This window comes from Microtus oregoni, unplaced genomic scaffold (assembly GCF_018167655.1).
Source record: "Microtus oregoni isolate MIOR12 unplaced genomic scaffold, Mior012 000022F_ref0000154, whole genome shotgun sequence".
In the NCBI taxonomy this organism is placed as follows: Eukaryota; Metazoa; Chordata; class Mammalia; order Rodentia; family Cricetidae; genus Microtus; species Microtus oregoni.
The window spans coordinates 9,146,414-9,169,355 of NW_024543081.1; the positions used below are offsets into that span (position 1 = coordinate 9,146,414).

Consider the following 22,942-nt stretch of genomic DNA (forward strand, 5'->3'; position numbering starts at 1 on the left):
AAAAAAGTCATAGAGGAGATTAAGGTTTCCCTGTGATCAGAATGAAGGGACCTCTGCAAGGGAGGGTGCTGAGCTGACGTGGGTGTCACAGACAATAGGGAAGGGAGTTCTGCACAGGGTCTGGAGGTGTAGCACCCCTTCAGAGAGCAGATAGCATGGGGTTCTGATGTACGTGGGGTATGATTTGGTTTAGTGTGTCCCAAGGCAATGACAGGCCTCCAGCTTCTGCCCTTGGGAGTGAGGCCAGGCGAGATGGAACAGGAGTGTCCGGGACATGTGGTATGCACAAAGCCAGCAGGGAGCCAGGGCACATACAGGGAGAAGTAGGATGAAGTAGGGGCCCTAGTTACGGGGTCCCCAATACACAGCTTAGAAACCTCAGAGCTCTTGCAGAGTACCTATCGGGGAAGGACCCTAGAACACAGGGCAGGGGCAGGGCAGTGGACATGGGGTATGAGGGAGACAAGGCAGGTGGTGGGGTGAACCACCCGCGATGTCTGTCCATCATCCCGCTGTGGATGCTGGCGGAGCAGGGGCTGCTGGGAGTGTGGCTCAGTCTCTGCTTCTCCTTCCCCAGCAACTACACAGCACTGCTGGGAGTGTGGATCTACGGCTTCTTCGTGCTCACCCTGCTGGTCCTGGATCTGCTTTATTATTCAGCCATGAACTACGACATTTGCAAGGTCTACCTGACCCGGTGGGGCATCCACGGACGGTGGATGAAACAGGATCCCCGGCGGTGGGGGAACCCCGCTCGAGCCCCTCGGCCGGGACAGCCAGCCCCGCAGCCACAGCCTCCCCCTGGTGTCCTGCCACAAGCCCCCCAGGCCGTGCACACGCTGCGGGGAGACACACACAGCCCACCCCTGATGGCCTTCCAAAGCTCATCTGCCTGGTGAGTGTTCGCAATAACAGCTCTGGTGGACTTGATGTTGGTACTGCTGCTGCATTCGGATCATGGGCGACCAGGCTGTTTGACGCCCTTACTGTTTGCCAAGGAGGACTTGAAGCCACTTGTGGCGGCACACGCGTGTCTAGAGGAGAAGCCAAAAAATGAGACAGGTTGTCACTCGCGTTTCCGAGATGAAAGGGGAAGTTGGACGGCTTTTCGTATTCTTGTGGTTTGGTCAAAAGAAAGGGAAGCTCGTCGGGGACAGGAGGGAGAATTTCCAGCAGGAAATAAACCTAGTTAGCCCTTAGCTCCTTTGCTCTGCGTACCTGGAGGTGACCCAGGCAGGCTGTCCTGTGGTGACGCTGGGGAGAGAAGGGAACTGGCAAGGGAGGTGACATATCAAGGACTTGGCTTTGAGGGTAGCCAGGTCTGGTTTCATCATCCGGGCAGCTGTTATCTCTAGGCTGATGGTGATGGTGGGGGGTGGCAGTATTGCTGCCCGGAGCCGAGGACTTTGAGAGCAGCTGTCCCACGGGGCCAACCAGCCCAAGGACAGAGACGGGCATGGCCTGCTCCTCGGCCCAGGGTCTTGGGTGGACAGAGACTGGGGGCCTAGGCAGTAGCTGTGGGCACAGACTGTGGGTCCTCAGACCCTGAGCACAATATCTTTTGGGGTCACAGCCAGGAGCCCAGGCTACAGGGTCATCTTGAGCCCTCTTGCCCGTGGCCCTCACCTTACAGCACAGTGACCACAGGGCTCTGTGGGCTAATGACCACCTACCCCTCCCAGCACAGTGACCACTGGCCTCTGTAGGGGACTGACCAGCACAAGCCTGTCTCTGCCCCTTCCCAGTGCTATGACGTCAACTGTTATGTTGTCCTTTGACCTCCCAGTCCTCGTGAGAAGTCAAAGCTGTGCACCCCTTCTTGGGTTATTCTGGGGGTGCCTGGTGCATAGTAGGCACACTGTGAACCTTTGCTGCTTCTCCTGGGAGGTACAGGCGAGCTTGTTAGCCACTGTTGGAGCGGCTCCCAGGTAGTGACCTTTTTAATAATGAATGGCATGAATAATTAATTAATCAGATGTATTTTACCAGCTCTTGCGCCTATGGCCCGAGTAACTGCCTTTCTATCATGTGGGAGACAGCCACTGTCTGTCTACCCTCGGATGGGCCCTGGGCTGGCTCCTGAGATGGGAGGGGAGGGTGTGGAGAGCCGCCATTCAGGTGGGGAGCCAGACACAAATGGCGCGGCCTGTTTACTGTGCCCAATGGCAGGACTTCCCAAAGTGTGTACCTCATGTCTTGTCTGTGACTACCCAGAGTTCACTGGCCAAGAGGGTCTGGTGGGGTGCCTTTTGGCACCCTGGTTTGAGAATCACTGGTAGACATCTTGGTGGAGTCCCCACCTGCCTCCAAGATGATGAAGGTTATTAGTGTCTGCACTCACAGCTGGGGTGTTGGCCTGCACGGAGGCCCATGGTGCCTGGAGATGTACTGAGTCCCCACCTCTACCTCCGGTGTCCCCGCTTACCCGCTGTGAGCGCTGTGTCTGTCTCGGTGTTCCCCTTTCCCACACTGGCTTGCACCAATGTGAACCTGTTGTGACTGACTCTGTGCCAAGTGCCACGCTGCACCTTCGGGTTGCAGGAGGGAGTAGAGGGGGTGGCAAGGATGTGCCCAGAGCTTGGAATTGTACAAAGCTAGAATTTATAGAGACTGAGGGAAGATGTCTGCCTGGCTATTTGGGACTCACAGACTGTGGAGCTCACATGTCCCTGCCTTCCTGATTCCCTCTACAGACTTGGGAAGTTGTGTCTGAAGCTACCTGATTGTCCATTTGAATCATGGCCTAGAAGCTGTGATGTGTTGTGAGGGAGTGTTCTAGTCACCGGCCACAGTCACACATCACCTCCTGGTCCCTTTTAGCCCTTGGATGTGCCGTGACAAGCGATGAGCCTTCAGTTTTGTCAGAGGAGAAACAGGGGAAAGGGTTGAGCAGCCATGTGGAACCTCCTCCTTTGCCACTCCAGGGTCCCCTAGGAGACTAGAGGGACAGGGTGCAGGAATCTGGAGGCCACCTTCTGAGCTCAGCCTACTGCTTTGCCCTTTTCACCCTGACTTGTGTGGAAGACCTCGGCATCTTGGCTGCCTGCTTCCCTGGCTTCTCCGACACAGCCTCCCTCCCCTTGCTGGAGTACAAAGCCTCCTGCAGAGGAGCCAGATCACCTAGAGGGTATGATGGAGGACCCATACATCGCCTCACCCTGGGGAGGCTCTCTGTAAACTGAGATGAGCGGTAGATCTGGACCCTCTAGGGAAACTGAGGCTCATGGGCAGGTGGCCAGCTGGGCAGGGCAGGTCTAAGGCTCTAGCAAGATCAAGTTCCAGGCAGCTGTGTGTGGCCTCAGTTGCCCAGGCCTTGGGCAGCCCTGCCCTGCTATGGGGGAGGCAGGGGAAGCCGCACCATTGACCATCCAGCTAGCAGCAGAGCCACCACCTGGTAGTAGGTGACTCCCAGCTGGGGCTTGGTGAATAAGCCTTGGGTCCTTTCTAAATTCTTGCCACATCCGGAGCAGTACTAGAGCGCCCCTGGGGACTGTAGCACAGCCCTGGTCCTTCAAGCCCTGTGAGCACACTCTCTGTTCATCTTCCTCTTGAGCAATGTGACTGCCTGGTAAAGGCAGAACCAGGTGCCAATCGAACAGCCAGGCATAGGGAGCTCCAGCCAGCTGTCCTGTCCCATGGCTCTAATGGAGTTAGGGAATAGGGGAGCCTGGGGTGAGCTGGAGAGGCGAGCTTTCATTGAATTTTACAGAGGAATTTTGTTCAGATTCTTAGGCTCTTTCTCTGTTCTGGTGACCCGCTGATTCACCCCAACAGCCCTGCAGGATGAGTGTCTTCAGGTTAGTGCAAGAGACTGAGGCCCAGGGGAACTACAGTGGCCGGCAGGCTGGGCAGGACGTGGACTTCAGGATGGCTGATGCTGGAGCCTATGTCGTGGGTATGGAGGTCCCTCTTCTACTGGGACATCTGCCTCTTAAGACACCTGGGACACCTGTCCCAGGCTGGGTGTCGCCAGCTAGAAGTGTGGATTCCCTAAGTGGACCTCACCCATCCCTGGAGGAACTTTGAATGTCCTCCAAAAACAGGAAGCCTAGGGCTCCAAGTAGCCTCATAAGAAGCCCTCTGGCATGGGGGCCCACAGTGGTGGGACTCAGCTGGGTCCCGCTGTTCAAGACCCTCCCTGAAGGCTGAGGAGACCTGGTTGATGGTCCTGGTACTTGTTTGCCCAGGGGATTGGTCTCCAGGGTCTTTCTCCTTTCTCTTATTCCAGTACCAACATCGTTCCTAGCATTCAAGGACCCAGCAGAAGTGGCCACCTACCTGCCCACCCTCTACCCACACTCTGCTTATCCCCTGCCCATCTTCCTGTCCACCCCCTGCCGAACCTCTGCCCACCCACCAACCTACCCTCATCTGCCTGCTCACCCTCCTGCCCTCCTCCCTGCCAACCCTTCTGCCCTCCTCCCTGCCCACCCTCCTATCCACTTGCCTGCTCACCCACCTGACAGTCCACCCAGCCAGTCAACCACCTGCCCCTCACCTGCTCTCTAGTCTGGCCGCCTTTCCCTCCCCACCACAGGAGGCTGGGGCAGTGCAGCTGTGCAGCGCCCACGCTATTTCCAGTCAGCTTAATCCCCACATTTCCGGCTCAGACTCCAGCAGACTTACAGTCTGAGAGCAGCTGTCTCAGAATTGGACCTGGCTTTATACACGCCCACCTCTTGGGGCCGGCGGGGAAACCTCAGGCCAATCACTTAGGCTTTTGGAGCCTCTGCATTCCCATATGTGAAATGGGTGCAAATCAGATTACTTCATAGACTCCTGAGGAGAATTCCAGGTATGGCCAGCTTCTCAGTGAGCACGAGTTATTATTATTATTGCTGTTATTAAATTAGTGAACGACGGGGAGAGGAAAGCCATCAGGCCCACCTGGCTGCTGTTTTGTTTCCTGCTGTCCCCTGTGCCTGCTTTCTACCTTTCCTTCAAGGATGTGCGGGGACTTTGCCTTCTAGCTTTATCCACAGTAAATTGGCCATTATCGTGCGCATTTCCTTAATGTCTCTAAACATCGTTTTAGCATCTACTGGCTTGTGAAGATCCCCCGTGCTGGCATTAAACTTAAGTTTCCCACAGAGCGACATTTAAGACAGCTCACACCTCTTTTTCTTTTTTTCCTTTTTTCTTTGGCTGTGACAGAAACCAGAGAGAGCGGCAGGGCTGAGGGAAACAAGGGGTGCAACCAACACTGAAGGGGTGCAACCAACATTTCACTGGCTCTGGCCTCTCCCCAAGGGAGGAAGTGAGCTCCTTCCTCCGGATGGACTCCAGGCAGGAAGAAGCCTGAGCCTGGAATGACAGTCTGATGACTCCATGTACAGTCTGATGGCCCCCATGCGCAGCTGCCGGGCCTGGTGGCACAACGGATGGGGTTCATGATGCAACTCTGGGGCGCTATCTCTTTTATTGTCTTGGCGATGCTATTCATCCGTTCTGTCTCCTCTCTTGGTGAGCCTCTATTTAAAATCACTGTGCCTCCAAGACCACTGATAATGGTCTCTGCTTCCACAAACCAGCATTTGTTCCTCAAACCTCGGTTCCTTGGGGTTCCCCTCCACCCTCCGTTCACTGTTTACTAAATATATTCTTAATTAAGTTTCAGTCAAGTTGCTTTTCTGGAAAACCCAGGTCTGCTCTGACTGACACAGCTCGGGCTAGATTCTCAGGGTTTCCTATGCGTGTCCCACATGTGACAGGGTTTCCTGCCCCATGCCAAGAATGCCCAGAAAGACAGTGGGAATTTGGAAGCCTCTTGCTGAATGGCTAAAAAGTCAGACTGTATAAGCTGATGATAAAACACACTGTAATGGACATGAAAATGGTAACCCTTCAGAACTCCTCACATTACATTGCTGTGTTGGCTGTGGCTGTGCTCCTGAGTCAGAGAATGTCTGTACTGGTCCGTCTTGTCTGGCTGGGAGCTATCTGCAGGATGGGCCAGATGGGCTAGCCTGGGACATCCCTCCTCATTTAGGGATAGTGAGTTGGGGTGTTGTTCACACCTCAAAAGCAGCCAGCATGCTCTGGGATTCGGCCAGTGTATGTAGACTCTGCTGGCCTCTGAGGGCAGGGTGTCCAGTGTTTGCCAACCCTTTCTCTGTCACCAGTCATGAACGTCCCAAGGGTGAAACGTTGCCACCTCAACTACCCTCACCTGCCCCTTGGCCTGTAACCTCTCTGGAGACAAATGTGTCTCTTCTGCTTACGTTAACAAGTAACTTGGTGTCTGCAGGGTCACCTACAGGCAGGCAGCTGGTGGTCAGCTTAAGGGGCTACCGTGGTTCTAGAAGGTCAGTTTATCAGCTCTTCCCAGCTCCAGGCCACTTTAGGGGAGGATGGAAAACAGGACTGGTCACTTTTACTGTGTGGCTGGATCCTTTATCCCTGAAGGATCTTCACCAGCTTCCTGGCCCCAGCCTGCTTCCTAGTCAGCCTGAGTGGAGGCGAGGGTTGTACAGACATCACGGAACCCTCACTCAGACAGCCAGTGCTTGTTGGAGGCCAGGTGTTGTGTCCACGCCCCGTGTTGAGGGTCTGGAGTCAAGAGACAAGAAAGGCAGAGCCCAGAGCCTCAGAAGCCACCACTGGCTCAGCGAAGGCTCATGCTGACCTCCACCTGCTTTGCTTGGAAAAAATCAATGCCTTCCATCAAGGACAAACACACCTTAGAGACGATCAGGGAAGCCACTTCAAAGGCCACGCTAGAGTGACCTTTGGAGTTGGGAGGTCGCAGGCACCTCTTCCAGCCTCAGTTCCCAGCAAACTGTAGGTCTGGAGGACCAGGAGCCTCTCAGCAGACCGTGGGAGAGCAGCTTTCGGGTCTGGATCCCTGGGTCTTTGAGTAAGCCCCTACCTGCCTACCTGGGAAAGCAGGGACTTTGGGAGGCTGCGGGGAGGTCTGCTGGGAACTGGGCAACACGGCATCCATTTCCCAGCTGGCCACCCGCACACAGGCCTACACCTCAGAGATCCAACCCGCACACTTGTGTGGAACTTTCATTAAAATGTCCTAACACAACAATTGTATAAGTAGAGATCCCAGTCCCATGAGTCATTAATAAAGAGACATCTCATAAGGCTAAGTGTGACCCTCCAAGGGGAAGGGACATCCCTCCGTGTCCCTGATAGAATCCCTAAAATCACACCCTGAACCACAGAGGCCTACCCATGAGAGGGCATCAAAAGCCACCTGCCTGCTCCTTCCCACTCGTGTACTTGGAGGAACAGGACACTGTGCCCCGCCCCAGCTGGAAGTAAAGGACGGCTTCTGTCATTGTTCCTCCAACCACACGGAAGAAGGAAACTGGGGTTGAGTTTTTTGCTATCAGCTTGGTCCCTGGATCTTTGAGCTCCAGAATTCACTTTCTCAGTCTCGCTGCCTGCCATGGGCCGGGGTTCAGAAAGACTCAACCCGTGGAGCTGTGGTTCTGAGTCGGGAGAGCCAGGATGCACAACTGTGCAGGGCCCACAGTCTCCGTCAATCTCCAGTCCAACATCCCCACCCCAGCCTAAGACACTTCACCAGAGTCTCGTGGAAACAAGAGCCTCCGCCCATCCAGGGACCCTTGGCTGCTACTTAGCAGGGTGTCCGATAGGCCTCACTTCCACTGACCATCCCACCTCCTCCATCCATGGTCTTCTGACCTGAGCTGCCCAGTAGCCTCTCTGGGTATTCTCTGACCAGTATCCCCACAGTGTGGGAGCTGGATTCCTCTATGGAATACCGTCCTCCATAAAGTGGGGTCAGGGGTCAGAGGATGTAGATAGGGATAGTTGACACTCCCCCAGAGCAGCTCCTCCAAGTCTCTCTCTTGTGATCATTGTGTCTCTGCTCCTATCGTGGCCGCTTTCCTATTTCCAAGGACGCATCTTTGTTGCCTCGCAGAGCTCAAATCCAGATGTATACCAATCGATACACATGTGTAATGGACCAATGCTGTCTTCCTAAAAGCCATTAGTCAGTCAATGGCAATAGTGTGTCTCCCGGCTGACAGCAGGAGGAGGGGGAGGCAGACCTCTTTGTGGAGCCTGGGGACAGGAGCGTGTTGTCCATTAGTCTGAGAAATCCATCCGAGTTGCGGGTGGGGGTTGGTAAGGCCTGGGCCACAGTGGCAGGTGGCACCAAGAGGAGCGGTGACTGTGTCCAGGCCAAGGGTGGAGCTGCAAGGCTGTTCTAGAGGTGAATGGGACCTGGAAAAGGTGGGTGCAGGTCAGTAAGAACACAGTGGACTCCAGAGAGACTTGGGCATGGCATGGTAGACATGGTTCAGTAGGTTACACTGTAGTGAGGGCTGGGCTCTCTGGGTTTCAGGAGAGAGGAGGAGGGTGGGGTGGATACTGAGTAACTAGGACATGAAACAGGTGAACAGGAGGCACAAGATGCCCAAAGGACAGATGGTCTCCAGCAGGCATGATGACCCAGGAGAGATGCTGGGTAGGCCACCACCTCTGAAAGATGGCTTATCTTCGGTTGTTCTGGCAACAGTGGACAAGGACAAGGGATGGTGTGTGTGTGTGTGTGTGTGTGTGTGTGTGTGTGTGTGTGTTTATGTGTTTGTCTGTGTGTGTATGTGTGTGTGTTTGTCTGTGTGTGTGCATGAATGTATGTGTGCCTGCGTGCATGCATGCGTGTGTGTGTGTGTTGGTGTCTGTCAGTGTGCATGTGTGTGTGTGTGTGTGTCTGTGTTGGTGTCTGTCTGTGTCAGTGTGCATGTGTGTGTGTGTCTATGTTGGTGTCTATCTGTGTCAGTGTGCTGCTGCTGCTGTGTGTGTGTGTGTATCTGCGTGTCATTCTCTGGTTCATGGCTGACTGTGTACCAGCATGTGGTGTACTGTGATGTCTGTGTGACTCAGCATAGACTTGATCCCAGCACTTATTACTGTTTCCCAGCCATAGCAAACTCCTATTCATCCCTCAGAACCTTGCTGAGGCCTTTTTTTTTTTTTTGATGGAGGGGAGGCTCCTTCTTCTGAAAATCCTCTCTCCTTGTGTCCACTGCAGTAAGAGCCTAGCCACTTAGTCCACAGGACGACAGGGCGTGCCTGAGTCATCAGAGTTTATAGGACCAAAGCAGAGTTCTGGGCAGGAGTGGGTACCCTATTCTACCCTCTGCCTCCCCTTGCTGTTTGACTTTGTGCAGCCGTGACCTTCCACGTCTCAGCCCCACCTTTCCACAGAGCCTCCTGACCTTCTTGGGCTGCTGGCGATGCTAATGGGACGAGAGTGGCTAAGTGCTTTAAAACCTCTGGCGCAGGAGGTGAAGGCGGCTTGATTGGGGGGCGGGGATGGGCAGTTCCAGACAGAGGCCTTCGAGGAAGGATGACAGCCTGAGCAGAGGCGGCTGATGTAGAACACAAGTTTCCTCTTAAAGTGGTACCATCAATTATTGACCAGTGTGCCATTAAAAATTAACCAGCAGGATGTGTGTGTGTTAAAAGGACCAAGGGACCCACAGCTGAGGGAGAGGTGGGGAAACAGGAGGGAGGGCAGCAGGAAGGACTAGAATCAGGAGCCCCAAAGCCCCCAGGTCACCCTGCAGCCCCATTTCCAAGATGTGCTGCCCGCTGCCCGCTGCCCTATGCCATAGAGATGCCTGGCCCTTCCCCCAAGCTGTAACCGCACAGAGACACCCTGGCCATCAGAACAAATGCATTCCCTCAGCTGCCAGACAGCTTCCTTCTGAAGGAGAGATCAGGGCTCATGTTAAAGATCTTTGCTTTGTAGCCCAGCTGGCCCTGGCCTTCTCTTCCTCCTGCCTTCCTGTACCCAGTTCATGTGGTTCTAGGGATGGATCATGTGGCTTCATGCACGCTAGGCAGGCCTTCCCCTGATGGATCCGTGCCTTCATCTCACACATTAGATTCCTCAGAGTACCACCATGTCCTCAGGCAGAGTGGATGCTGGAGGATGCTATGATACTGTCTGTACCATCATAGAGAGGCCTGAGATCCTGCGGGAAGTGAAAGAGAGTCAGACTCCGGGGAACGGGGGAGGGCAATGCCATTCCACCCTACCAACCTCTCAGGTGGGAGTTCTTCCTGCTGTTTAATGGTACCGGGGTTCTGAAAGGTCAGGAGCACATCCAAGGTCAAACAGCCAAGGAGAAGTTGGTCCCTAGAAGCCTCCATGTCCCCAGCAGAGATGAGTGCAAGCCAGTGTCACTCACCTCTACGCCACCCTCATTGTTGCTCATCTCTTCTACGCTGAAGCAACAGCCAATGTCTGTCCTTCTGGGTGGCCCAAGAGACCCCTACCAAAGCACTTGTGATGGACAGCTGTCCACACACTTCTGCCCCCCTCTGGGGCCTGTGTTGGAACAGATGGGTTACCTCCCTCATGCTGGTCGAATGTGGACCTAGAAGCTTCCTTGCTCCAGGAGCAAGTGGCAGCTGACTTGTTAACCTTGGAGTGAAGGTGGTACAGGCCACTGGCTTCTGAAGGTGACATCACTGCTGTCCTCTTGCTCAAGGATTCTCTACCTACTAACATAGTACCCACGCGCATCCCTGCTGAGCAGAAGATGCTCATGGGGGCAGGTGATAATAGGTGGGAGGAAGGGAGATGATCTCATCCTGAGGGCTAACCAGGACCTGGTCCACACTGCTAGCAGCCAAGCCAGGGCCTGAATCCTTGCTGACTGCGGAGACTCACTCAAAACAGGGAAGGGACACAGAACTGAGATGTAGGCAGGTTGGGTACAAAGGCAAACACACACACACATACACACACACACACACACACACACACACACACACACACACAGTGTGGGGCAGAGCTGAGGAGCCCCAGAGCCATGAGATGTTGTGGCACCTACATCAAGATGACAGGCCTGCTCCTTCAGGAGGCAGTAAGGAGACTTCCTGAGGTGCTTGCTCTCACTGGCCCATAATCCCACCTGCAGCAGCAGCTGCTGTCTGACTCCTGTTTCTGTTTTCTTTAAAACTTTTTAAAAGCTTCATGTGTATGGATGCTCAGCCTAAGTCTGTGTACTGCTTGCCTGACTGGTTTCTGCTGAGGCAAGAAAAGGGATTTGGATCTCCTGGAACTGTAGTTACAGACAGTTGTGAGCCTCCATGTGGGTGCTGGGAATCGAATCTGGGTCCCTCTGCAAGAGCAGCCGGTGCTCTTAACCACTGAGCCTTCTCTCTAACTACTGCTTCTGAGAACCTTTCATGTCTATGGCTCCCCTAGGTGTGCCCAGCCAGATGAGCCTGACCATGCCTTTTATTAGGAACCTGAGGGGACTCCCAGCAGGAAGCTCCCTGACTTACAAGTGCAATCAATCATAGTTCCCAGGCATGGGGCAGGGGACTTTAGAGGTCTTGTCCACGTATGTCTACTCAGGTGTATGAGGGCAGCCACGGGTGGGTATGCACTCAGCTCTGCTGCAGTTTAAAAGAAGAACTTGGCCTGCTCACATCCTCACCCAGGCCCACGGTAAGCAAGCTGCATCTGAATGCGCATTGCTTTCCCTATCCTTCTGCCGGAACAGCACCTCCTACTGGAGACCTGCCACCTGCTGGGCCCACATCTGCTGCCCAGGCTGCCGCTGTGCCCTGGTATTGCATCTGTTCCTGCCATGCTTCTCCCAGCATCCTCGCTTTCCGCTCCCTTGTTTAAAAAAAAAAATGTACTTAAAGCTGTCCCAACTGTGGGGTTGCTGGGGGAACACCCCAGGAGAAGTGTCAGGGCTCCTGCCTTGGCCCGGCAGCTAGCCAGGGCTGAATGGCTATGAGCTACTCTGTCCACACTCTGCCTGTAGTTAGACAAGAGCCTCTCCTTCGCGTTTATTGTTCCAGACTCTCCTGGCATTTGGGAAGCTTTCATTACTATGCAAATCGCCAGGTGCTCCATCTCATTTCAACCAGGCCGCAGACGCTCCACCCCCCCCCCCCCATCCACCAGCCAGCTGCATAGCTCCTCCTGTGCCCCCTCCCGCACCCCTTGCGTGGCTCAGCACTGCTCACCAGTGCCGCTGTGCAGAATGGCAGTGTTGTCCAGTGGTTAGCAGCACAGATCGGACAACACTGGCTGGACATTGGTCCTGGGCAAGTCAACTGTCCCCTCAGAGCCCAAGTCCTTACCTAGTAAAGTTTGAAAATGGGTTACGGAGGATGGAGCTCACCAGCACAGGGGACGGCACTCTGAGAAGACCCGGCTCAGGAGTACTGACCAGTCCTAACTTGCCTCCCACAGAATTTTCTAGAATCTCATAACCCTGGGATGGAGTCCAAGGACCTTCATCTAGGGTCTAAGTCTATAGTAGCCATTGTCCTTCTTACCAGACCTGCTATGGCTTTCTGAATGTCCTCAACTAGGATATCCCCTGCCCACCCATACCCCAGCATCAACTAACTTCCTTCTCAGGCCCCCACTGAGCTGGGGACCAGGCCAGGTCCTCTAGGACCCATTTGTTTTAATGTGGTTGGCATAGCAGGTACCCCTGCTCCAACAGTTTCTTCTAAAAAAGCTAGGCCAAGGCCGGCCATCCCTACATGGTCTATGCTGCGGTTAGTGTCCAGGCGAGGCATGTCACAGTGGTCAGCAATGATCACTGAGGGCCTGGAGTGGCATCAAGTGGGCACTTGAGGCCCTAAGACATTAGTGACTTGCCCAGACTCACACAGCATTTCACAACCCAGGACTGCTGAACAGTGCTCAATAGAAGCCAGGTCCCTTCCCAGCAATGTGGGATATGGGGTAACATGTTACCAATGCCTGAGGGAGGCAGGGAAGCGTCAGTAAAGGACACCTAATGAGGGTTCTTGATGGTTGTGTAGAAGTTTCCCAGGTGAAAGGGGGGAGGATGTGTCTAGCATGTGGAAAGTATCCTGCGTTTTCTGGACAAAACTGAGGCAGGAGATGACAGGGAAATACGGTCTGAGATGATAAAGACATTTGGAGGGTTGATAGTCAGGGACTGGAGCATTCTTGGAAGCCAAGAAGAATCAGGACAAAGGGCAGGAACATCCTAGAACAGGAGGCATGGCAGAGTCAACACCATTAGACTAGTGCTGGGAGAGGGAGTGCCAATTGCTGGCCACATGGGGGTCTGTGGAGACCTGCAAGTCATTCTAGTTGGAGAATGGACTTGGACGGAAAGTACATGGGTCCTCCCTTCCCAGCTACCATCTACAGCTCCTCTTTTGTTCTTCCACCCTCTACTGTGTTGGAATCCCAGCTGTTCATATAGCCTATTGCTTTCCAAAGAACCAAAGCTAGGTTTGTTTATGAGAGTCATCTTCGGGCTGTTTCCACTTTGATCTCCTTCTTGCTTTCCTGGGTCTTCCTTGGTTTTGTTGCTTGTTTGGTTTCGCCTTTTCCAACTGTTTGAGCTTGGTGACCCACTTGCGGCTTCACATTTCTGAAGGGCTTATTTACGGCTATGAAGCCGCCTCTGGGTGCGGCTTTAGCTGTGCCACTCGGCTTTGGAAATGTTATTTTTTATTTTTTTTTATTTTTTGGTTTTTCGAGACAGGGTTTCTCTGTGGCTTTGGAGCCTGTCCTGGAACTAGCTCTTGTAGACCAGGCTGGCCTCGAACTCACAGAGATCCGCCTGCCTCTGCCTCCCGAGTGCTGGGATTAAAGGCGTGCGCCACCATCCCCTGGCTGGAAATGTTATTTTTATTTTTGGCCAATTGTCTGATGCTTTGTGATGTTTATTCTTCAGTCTCTTTCATCCAGGTGTTATTTTAAAGAGTTTATAAAGTCTCTGGTAGTAGAGTTTATTTTATTTTGGGAGTTTTTCTCTGGTGCACGAGTTTGTGTGTATATGTACATGTGTGTGCGCACGCACGTGGAGGCTACAGGGCAACACCATCTGTCTTCCTCAATCACTTTCCACTTCATTGTTTGAGACAGGGTCCCTCACTGAACCTAGCTCACCAGTTTGGCTAGACTGCATGGCCAGCCAAGCCAGGAATGCGCCTACCTGCCTCCTCAATGCTAGGATTGCAGGAGCCTGCTATGGCGCCTAGCTTTCTATATGGATGCTGGGGCTCTGAACTCAGGTCCTCACACTCGTGAGGCGAGTGAGCACTCTATCAGCTGAGCCCCAGCCATTTATTTGTTTGTTTAGAGGCTTGCTATGTAGTCCAGGCTTGCTCAAAACTTGCAGCCATCCTCCTGCCTCTGTGTCTTGAAAGCTGAGATTTTAAGTGTGTATCACTTACACCTCTGACACCTGAGTTGCGGTTTTTTGTTCAAATTATATTATATTATGACCAGACACTGTTTTATTTCTGATGTTTGAAATTTAGGCCTGATTGTCAGCGTGTGTGTGTGTGTGTATGCTGGCCCCTCCGTCATGGAGTGAGGGGAACTGGGTGTACCAACATAGCTCACTCTGGCTCTTTTTCTCCTGCATCCCTGGCTGTTCCTGTGGAGCAAATGCAAAGCTGTGTTGTCTTGAGCACAGGGATTCGCTAGTGTTGGGCCTCATGGTGACTGTCCCTACCATTCCACACACTGCCCTGGCTTTTCCTATTCTTTCTGCCTTTTGCCCCACCCCCGTTTCGCTTTAAGCCTCATGTAGCCTGGACAACCTAGAATCCCCACCACACCCAGTTCATCCGGTGCTGAGGATGGACCCCGGGACCGTGCCTCGGGAAAGCCCTGAACCAGGCTCCTCCCAGTTACATCCAGCTTTGACTGTGTCTGACCCTGAGTTCCTCCTGGTATCCTGTTGCATGTATCACCACGCACGCTCTCTTTTGAAATGGGGTAGAGTGCGTGAAACAGAACCTACCGCCTGACCCTTTCGAAGTGTAGGCTCCTGTGGTGTGAAGTGGGGGCTCTTCTGAGCCACTTGGCCTGACGTGGAACGTAGCTGCAATCCCCGCTAAGCGCCTTTTCTTTTTTAGCAAGTTCGTGTGGCTCATTAATGTCGACTGCCACCGCAGACACGCTCAGTCCCATTTCTGTCATCCCGGTTTATGATACATCTTTTGCGTTTATAGCTTTGGTGGGGGCTGTCAATTTCCCCCATATGGCCCGGGTTTTCTTTGTTTTCTTTTCCGTGTAAACGCCTTCTGATCACTCGGAAAGCTGTGTTTGGATGCCATGGTTACCTCCATGATTATAATGGGATGCAATAGGCTTAATCATTTATTTCGTGATACGCGCTTATTTTCCCCACACAATGAACAGCGTCAGTGTTCAGTGTCTTCGCCTTCCCCTCCTCTTGTCTCCTGATCGCTGCGTTCTTCTGCCTCGTGCCCCTTCGCACTTCTGATTTTACTTTAGCTGCTGAGGGATTCTTCAGACCCCCAACTCTAAATGAGCCAGACCTCGTTTATCTATGCCGCCTCCGCCTCACCTCGTCCCTCCTACGGTCTGTTATTTATACCCTTCCCTGTTTTCATTTCCATTCTCTTCTGTACTTGTCAGCGCCCTTGGGCTTTTTCAAACATACTCCTAGAGAGAGCACCTTTTCCATGCTCCTCACATGCCCAGGCCTGTCCTCTGGTAGTTTATTTAGATGGCTTCACAGGGATAGTAATTCAAAAATATATCAAACAACTGGCCGGGTGGTGGTGGCGCACGCCTTTAATCCCAGCACTTGGGAGGCAGAGCAGGCAGATCTCTGTGAGTTCGAGGCCGGCCAGGTCTACATGAGCTAGTTCCAGAACAGGCTTCAAAGTCACAGAGAAACCCTGTTTTGAAAAACATATATATATAATCAAACAAGTCTCTCTTGAAAGATGGTTCCCATGCCCAGGCTTGGTTCATTCATTCATTCATTCATCAGGTATTTATTGAATCCTACTGGGTGCCAGTTGCTATTCTAGGCCCTGGAAATACAAGATAAGGAAACAGCCAACCACATCGCTCCTCTTGCAGCCTAGTAGTCTTTGACTTCCCTAGGTCAGTCATTCCATTACGTGGTCACCCTCATCTGCCTCTAGGAAGACAGGGATCTGGAATTGGGTAGCTGTTTTATTTATTTATTATTCAACATCATATTCATCTCTTTATTCTGTGTGTGTCTGTGTGTGGGTGTGTACACAGCATGCGTGTGTGAGTGGTCAGAGAGTGACTTTCTCCCCTTTCACCGTGTGAGTTACCATGTTTGGGGTCAAGCACATTTATCTTTGAGCTGGCTCACTGGCCCTGGGTGATTGTTCTTAGCATGGTGACCTGTGGAGCAGGCATAATGAGTTTGCTCCCCTTCCCTGTTGTCGTACCTGTAGCTGGGTTCATCCACTCAAGGCCCTCGGTCCTCAGGCCTCCCTTACATCCTTCTTCTTACCCACGGGTCTCCCGGCCCATCTCTGGTCCATGAATGTCTTGAGTTCCTTTTTGTGACTTTGTCTGGTCTGAAGTCATGGAGACCTATCCAAGAGGCATAATGGTTTTGTTATTCATATGGAAGGCATCCATATCTGTTTTGAATAGTTGTCAGCTCATTACACAAGGATGCTATATACATTTTCATCAAATCAGAGTACTCCGGAAGGCTAAAGACTAACAGTATGAAAGTAAAATAATTATGTTCAATGACAGGTGTTCACTGGAACTGTCTCAAGCCAGGGTGTATGGTCAAGCTGTGTGAGATGAGCCCCACTGGGTCTTATCAATTGATCTGATGGCTTGAAGAGTGAGAACCATATTTACCATTGCAATCTCTGTCCTGATAAGCAGCCTGCTGGCTCTGTTAGATTTTCCAGATAAATTATGTACAGTTAATTGTGATTTGGGTTTTTTGTATTCAAGCCCTGGAACTCTGTACGTTTTTTTTGTCTTATTGCATGGGCCAGGAGCTCTAGTACAAATGTCACGTGTTCTTGGTTTCTCCTCACCCTAATGCTTGATACTTCTTTCTCCCACTCTCTCTAGAAAACCCTTTTGCTGTGCCTCAGGATGGAGGAGGTTAGACACAGAGCTCCTGGTGCAGCCTCCAAGAATAGCTTCAACCAAGACACCAGGGAGAGCCGGGGCAGTGGCGTGGTAACAGAAGAGGAAATACCACCTGTGCCCAGAACCCCCTTCCGAGGACTTCTGAGATTAGGAGCAAACTCAGGGTCCGGGGACAGACAGGGTACAGGAAAGGGGCTCTGAGCCACCTGTCTGCAAGCAATAGTTCTCTTTTGGGCTGGTGGCTTCTGAGAAGAGACTCGGTGTGGACTGAGAGGAACAACACTTAGCTGCCCTGGCTGACCCCAGCCAGAAGGATTTGTGGCCGTGAGTTGTACCATGGTCCAAACACTGACGTTCCCCCTTCCTCCACTTCCCCCAATAGTGGCCCCCTTAGGCCTATCCGTGTCGGAATATCGACTGTGAGTGTGTGTGCGCACGTGTGTAATCGGGGTGTTCTTTCTATATGTTCGTTCAGCTAGTGTTTAATCGAGCCCCGTCGCCACTGGCTGTAGTTTCTCTGATGGGCACATGTCACCATGTGACTGAAGAGTCTTGCCCATGCCCTTGTCTGAGGCTCAGGCCTCTTACCGTGGTCAGCAGCTGTGAGCTGGGGGAGGGGACAGGCACAGGGCCCAGCCTTCCCGTGCCTGGAGCATACCATTGAGGATGGGTTCTGGTGGAATCTGTTCCCACAGCAGCAGTACTAAGGAAATATTCAGCTGGCTTTGGGCAGCCTAGGTTTGGCTGTGTTGTGTGAACCATCACAGTTCCTGGGAGGTGGGCATGTAACACCTCTGGAAACAGTGTAGCTTGTGGAAGGGTGCCACAGTAATATGGGCCAGCTCCACAGTTTGGCCCCCAGGTGACAGGAACCCAAGTCCAGGTTTTGATTCCCAGGGTGTAACAGGCCCCATAACCCAGGTCCCCCACGGTGGTCACTGGAGCACACGCCTGACATTTTCACAGGAGTGCAGCACACCCACCACCCAGGTCCTCCGCCGTCACTACCTGAGCCTCCCCCACAAGTACACACTAGCCACACGCCTGCCATGCACCAGGCAATGGTAAGATCCACAAGTGAGGGATGCCAGGTCCCGCCCTGGGGTGCTGCACCTTTAAAGGGGGAAAAAACACACAGGCAGGGTGAAGGTTCCTAAGGAAACCCGGAGCAGACGGTTCTATGAGTCTGTCTACTTAAAATGGGGGTTTTCCGAGTAAGTCTGGGTACCCGTAACATCTGCCCACGGAGTTCACCATCACCGCCTCAAACCCAATGCCCTCGGGCACACAGAAGAAAAGATATCCCCCTGAAGTGACCCTGGAACTCTCCAGAGGGCGCGTTGTCAATGTAGACATGGCCACCCCACCCCTATCAATGAGGTCAAATAACCCTGCCCTCAGCCCCATCACCCACCCTACTTGAAGCTGAGCCTCACTTGACCAGCGATAGCCCCGCATGGGTTGGCCACCTGCCCGCCACACACTCTAGGGGACAGTGAGCAAGGGGTAACAAGAAGGAAGAGCCAGGGTGGAGGTGCCCATGGGGATCACATTGTGGAGACTGTGTGCGGAGGTTTGGATGGTTGGGGAATCTTTAAGCCCCGGTCCAAATGACACGCAAGACCAGCAATGGTATCTAGAGAAGAGGAGCCAAAGAGGGGGCCATGGGAGCCACATGCCTGTCAGGTTCCTAGATGCAGACAAGCTAGGGTGGCCAGGACTCAAAGCGTGGCAGAGGTAAAGGGATGGTTCCATATGCAGATTTCCGTGCTTACCATAATGGTGTACGCACACAGCACTTCTTCATTGATAATATTGTGTGTTAGAGCACAAAGCTCTTTCCGCTCTGGCTGGCTGTTCATGATCTCAGCCCCACAAGAGGGAGAGATGGTCCCATTTGTGGACATGGAAGCAGTCACTCTGTTGACTCTAGAGGCTACTGGGTCAAAGGCCTCTTTCTCTTCACCCAGCCTGTTTTCCTGAGATGCACTGCTATGCCCCACACATAGCCTGGAAAGTTTATGCTTGGATCTTGATTAAAGATAGGCATGGACCCTCTCCTGCATGCTGAAGCATCCTAGGGTGCAGAGCAACCATTACCCTAAGGGTTGTTAGCAGTGGACCAGCTGGACCAGCCCACACCTGCAGGGCCCCCTGCAGGAAAGGGGATCCTTCCCCAAGCTGCACAGATCCTGATGTCACCTGAACAAAGAGATCACAGGCAAGACCTGGGGCCCTCCTGCCTCAGTTTCCCCAGTAGTAACAGGAAGGAGTCAGACCAGATGTTGAGGGGACTTCTGGCTTTGCGTGGCTCTGAGTAACACTCTGGCAGTTGCTTGCACAGGGCTCAGGGCTACTAAGCATCCTTCCTCAGACACAGGAGGCCATAGCCATGCAGACAGTAGGGTACTGGGTGGCAAAGGGGTTCTCTATCAAGAGTCTCTTAGGGAATAGCTGAAAGTCCCCACGAAGATTCTGGTTGATGGCCTGAATCTCTCACCTATGTACGTCTGTATCTCTCATTTATGAGGGACTGCCTTGCTCAGATATGTGTCTAGGGCTAAGAGTCTAGACACTGTCCAGGACACAGGAATACCCCGATTGCCAGAGGTCAGCATAGGCTTCAACTTTGCAGCCCTGGGCACCCTGCTCCTTCCCAGCTAGGTGACATTGGCCCCCCTACCTAGTCTCTCCAAGCCCCCTTTCCTCACTTGGAAAGCCGGGGTTAGAGGGCAGGGTCTTACCCCACGCGGCTTCACAAAGCTACTGAACACAAGAGCTGTGTCCATGGGAATGTGAGCCCTGGGGTGGGAGGCAGGGCCCCAGATGGCAACGATGAGAATCTGCTCCCTGCCCATGGTGTCTGTGGCTGGCAGATGTGTCAGTTAGTAGCCTGTCCTGAAAAGACACAGAGTAGAGACAAGTTCCTGAATATTTATTGAGCTGTCTCTGTCTCCTCCAGTTGCCTGTGTCCCCCACCCCCTCCTTTTTTCTGTAAGCCTCAGGCCACAGTACACTCTAGTAGCAACAAGTAGCCACAGGAAGCAGAGAAGCTGGTGACGCCATGTGCTCAAGGAGGGTCATGGGACGTCCTTGTGTCTGTCTGACATTTTCCCACGGGGAGCTGTATGTCCTTAGTAAGCAGTTTTATGCCCTGTCATCTGCGTTCTGGGACCTCCATTCAGAGCCTCCTCCCTGGCTGGCTGTAGTCACCAGGGAAATGTCTTGCTCATCCCCTTGTGGGAGTGGCCAAGCATCTGATGGTGACTGTCACCAGTGTGCAGCAGCACTTAATCCAAACAGGAGTGCATGCGCGCACACACATACACACGCACACACACACACATGTGCCTACTCATGAGCACACACGTTTACACAATATGTATGCATGCACTCATACACATAAACATAACTTGTGTGTGTTCATGTGTCCACACATACGCACATTGACATCTATACGAATATGCATATATCCATATGTGCACATGAATACTCACACGTGTGAGTGTAATTTACACATGTTTACATGCTCAGTAATAAACACCTGTTAAATCATACACACTATAGAGGAGAACAGATATAGAGTCCCGTGTATGCATACCCACCCGTGTATGCCACGTGCACATATTCACACGTGTTCACAGATACACTCACATATAAACATAGACACCTACATATGAGCCAATGCACCCATGCACACACATGATGTTGATCTAGTTCCTTGAAAACTCTGAGACTGCAGACAAACAGTGATGTGTCCAGTGGTGCGCTCAGGGCAGGGCCACTTTCTGGGTTATCCAAAAACCCATCAGGCATCTTTAGCCCCAAGGTAGAAAGAAGGGTTTGAGGTACCAGGAAAACAAGCCAGGGATGGTGGTTGAGGTGGCCTTCAGTTGAGAGCTGGTTCTCAGTCGTCCTGTCTAGTGCCCCTCCCCAGGTCCTTGAAAACAGCAGGATATGATGTGGCTGTGCCCTGTGTTGACTGCCACCAGTCCCCACCCCTGTCCACACCAGGAGGGCAAGCCCCACTTGGCATCCCAGCCATTGTCCTCTGAACAACTCCTTACAGCTGGTCCCCAGCTCTGCAAGAGCTTGTGAGAGGATCCAGAGCCTCGGGCTTCCAGACATTTCTTATTGGCTTGTTTAATTTTTCCATCTGGCTGCTTGGTTCCCACTAACAGGAATTGCTTGGGAGGTAAACATGAGATTCCCCAGGCATTTGGGCACAGGTGACTATCTGAGTGGCCTCCCGGGCATTTCTTGTGTGTGTGAAGGGCAGGGAGCCAGCACAGCATCTGCCAGGGAGCTCTGTCGGGGCAGCAGCGACCTCAGACTGAGTCACAGCTCACCACGCATGTGCCAATGTCTCCCTTGTCAGAGGACCATGAGGAGATGATGTCACAGAGCCAAGGTGGCGCCCCGTACCCTCTAGAAAACGAGCCTTTATGCCTACTGTGTGTCGGGTGTCGCCATGCTTTCCTATCCCTTCTGTAGCCTCAACAATGTGCCTCGGTTTCCTGAGCTGTGGTTGGGAAAATTGGCAGCTGGGGGCCATCAGCACAGGGGCTTGTACCACCCACACGCTGCACAAATCCTCAGCTGTTCGGCAGACACTTGCTGAGTAGCTCCTACCACTCTCTGTCACCAGTGTCCACCGGAAGTCCCTCCTGTGTCTAGACGGGTTCCATCAGAGAACATGGAGTGGCCCCGTGAGAGGCTGGGGTCCACTGTTACAGACCTGACTCGCCGTGCCTAACAGAAACACTCCTGTTTGCAAAATAAACACAGAACGTTTATCTATCCCTCCCACAAAAGTGACCTTGGAGGTGGCATTGCCTGTCCCGCCCCGCCCTGTTTCCAGGCCAAATTCCTGCCAGGGTAGCCGGTGCTAGAAATGCTTGGTGATTGAGTGGGCTAACCATTAGTCAGTCACTCAGTGGTTAACACTCCTATCTTTATGTCAAAGCCCTGACCCGTTTACCCTTGACAAACTAACACCACCCTCCAAAACATTTAGAGTCCTCTTGCCAGCGCCAACCTTAAACATGGGAGCAGCAGCTGGAGTCACAGGGCCACCATGGCCTCCCATTTGGTCACAGCCGGTACTTGACTAGGGTTGACTCTCAGGCTTGCGTCTCTGTTTCTCACACCCAGTCTCTTCCTGTTTCTCCCCACAGTCTGTGTTCAAGCGAGGGGGCTATGTCCCCATCTCATATCCACAGGTGAGCGTATGGGCAACGTGCAATAACCGACAAAGCTGCAGGGTGAGAGCCCGGCCATCCTAGAGGGTCAAGGGACCTCCCTACAAAGGACTTGTTTCTCCCTGGGTCAGTAGGACAAAGCCAGGTAGGCAGGGTGGGGCAGGAAGGCATCTCTATGCTAGAAGCGCCAGGCTCATGTTGAGAAGGCATGGGGGAGCCTCTCTCAGAGCCCATGACCGGGAAAACCAAAATAAGAACAAAAAACAAAAACCTGATATCAGATAATTGTCCCCCTTCCAAATTTGATGTATTAGCTGCGTGTTTACACCGATGCTGTCTCGCTGCGTTTGTCTTTCTATATAGTGGTTTTTATAATGACGTCCTTAGTTTTAATAAAGGAGAAGTCAAGTTAACTGTTCTCCTGATTGAAGTTGGTTTTGATGTTTCGAACACACACTGGGAACCGGAGTGGTGTAATTCGCTGAGGGCTGAGGGGGAAAGAGGACCAGGATCTGGGGGCTCAGCTGAGGGGTAGAGGGCGGGGTCACAGGTCCATCCTGAAGACCTCAAGATCTGCTCAAGGTCCAGAAGAGAAAACAGGACCAGGCAGGGCCAGGCAGACCCTGTTCTGAGTGGGTGCAGCCTGGGTCACATGGTGAGGGCAACAACAGCAGGATAAGGTTTGGGAGGCTGGGCGTGGCTGTCCTGCTGTTCTGAGTACTGGAGTAGCCGCATATGGTGCTGTAAGGTTGGGTCCCTATCACTACACCTGTGTCCAAACCCACAGGATACAGAGCAGGAAGTGCGCGGAGCCTCTGGAAAACCCAGAAGCCTGATGACGATGACCTGTAAACGTGGGTCACTGACC

The 22,942-nt window shown here is 52.8% G+C and overlaps 1 protein-coding gene across 3 annotated transcripts in view; it reads left to right on the plus strand.

The window, feature by feature from the left end:
- Positions 1 to 22,552, plus strand: part of Shisal1 (shisa like 1) — a 110,295-nt gene extending 87,743 nt beyond the window's left edge. For all 3 annotated transcript variants that reach the window (XM_041672386.1, XM_041672385.1, XM_041672383.1), the window contains exons 4-5: positions 578 to 895; positions 16,853 to 22,552. In XM_041672386.1, coding sequence (XP_041528320.1) covers positions 578 to 895; position 16,853 — 319 coding nt within the window. In that variant the 3' untranslated portion in view covers positions 16,854 to 22,552. The remainder of the gene's footprint in view (positions 1 to 577; positions 896 to 16,852) is intronic.
- The last annotated feature ends 390 nt before the right edge of the window (positions 22,553 to 22,942 follow it).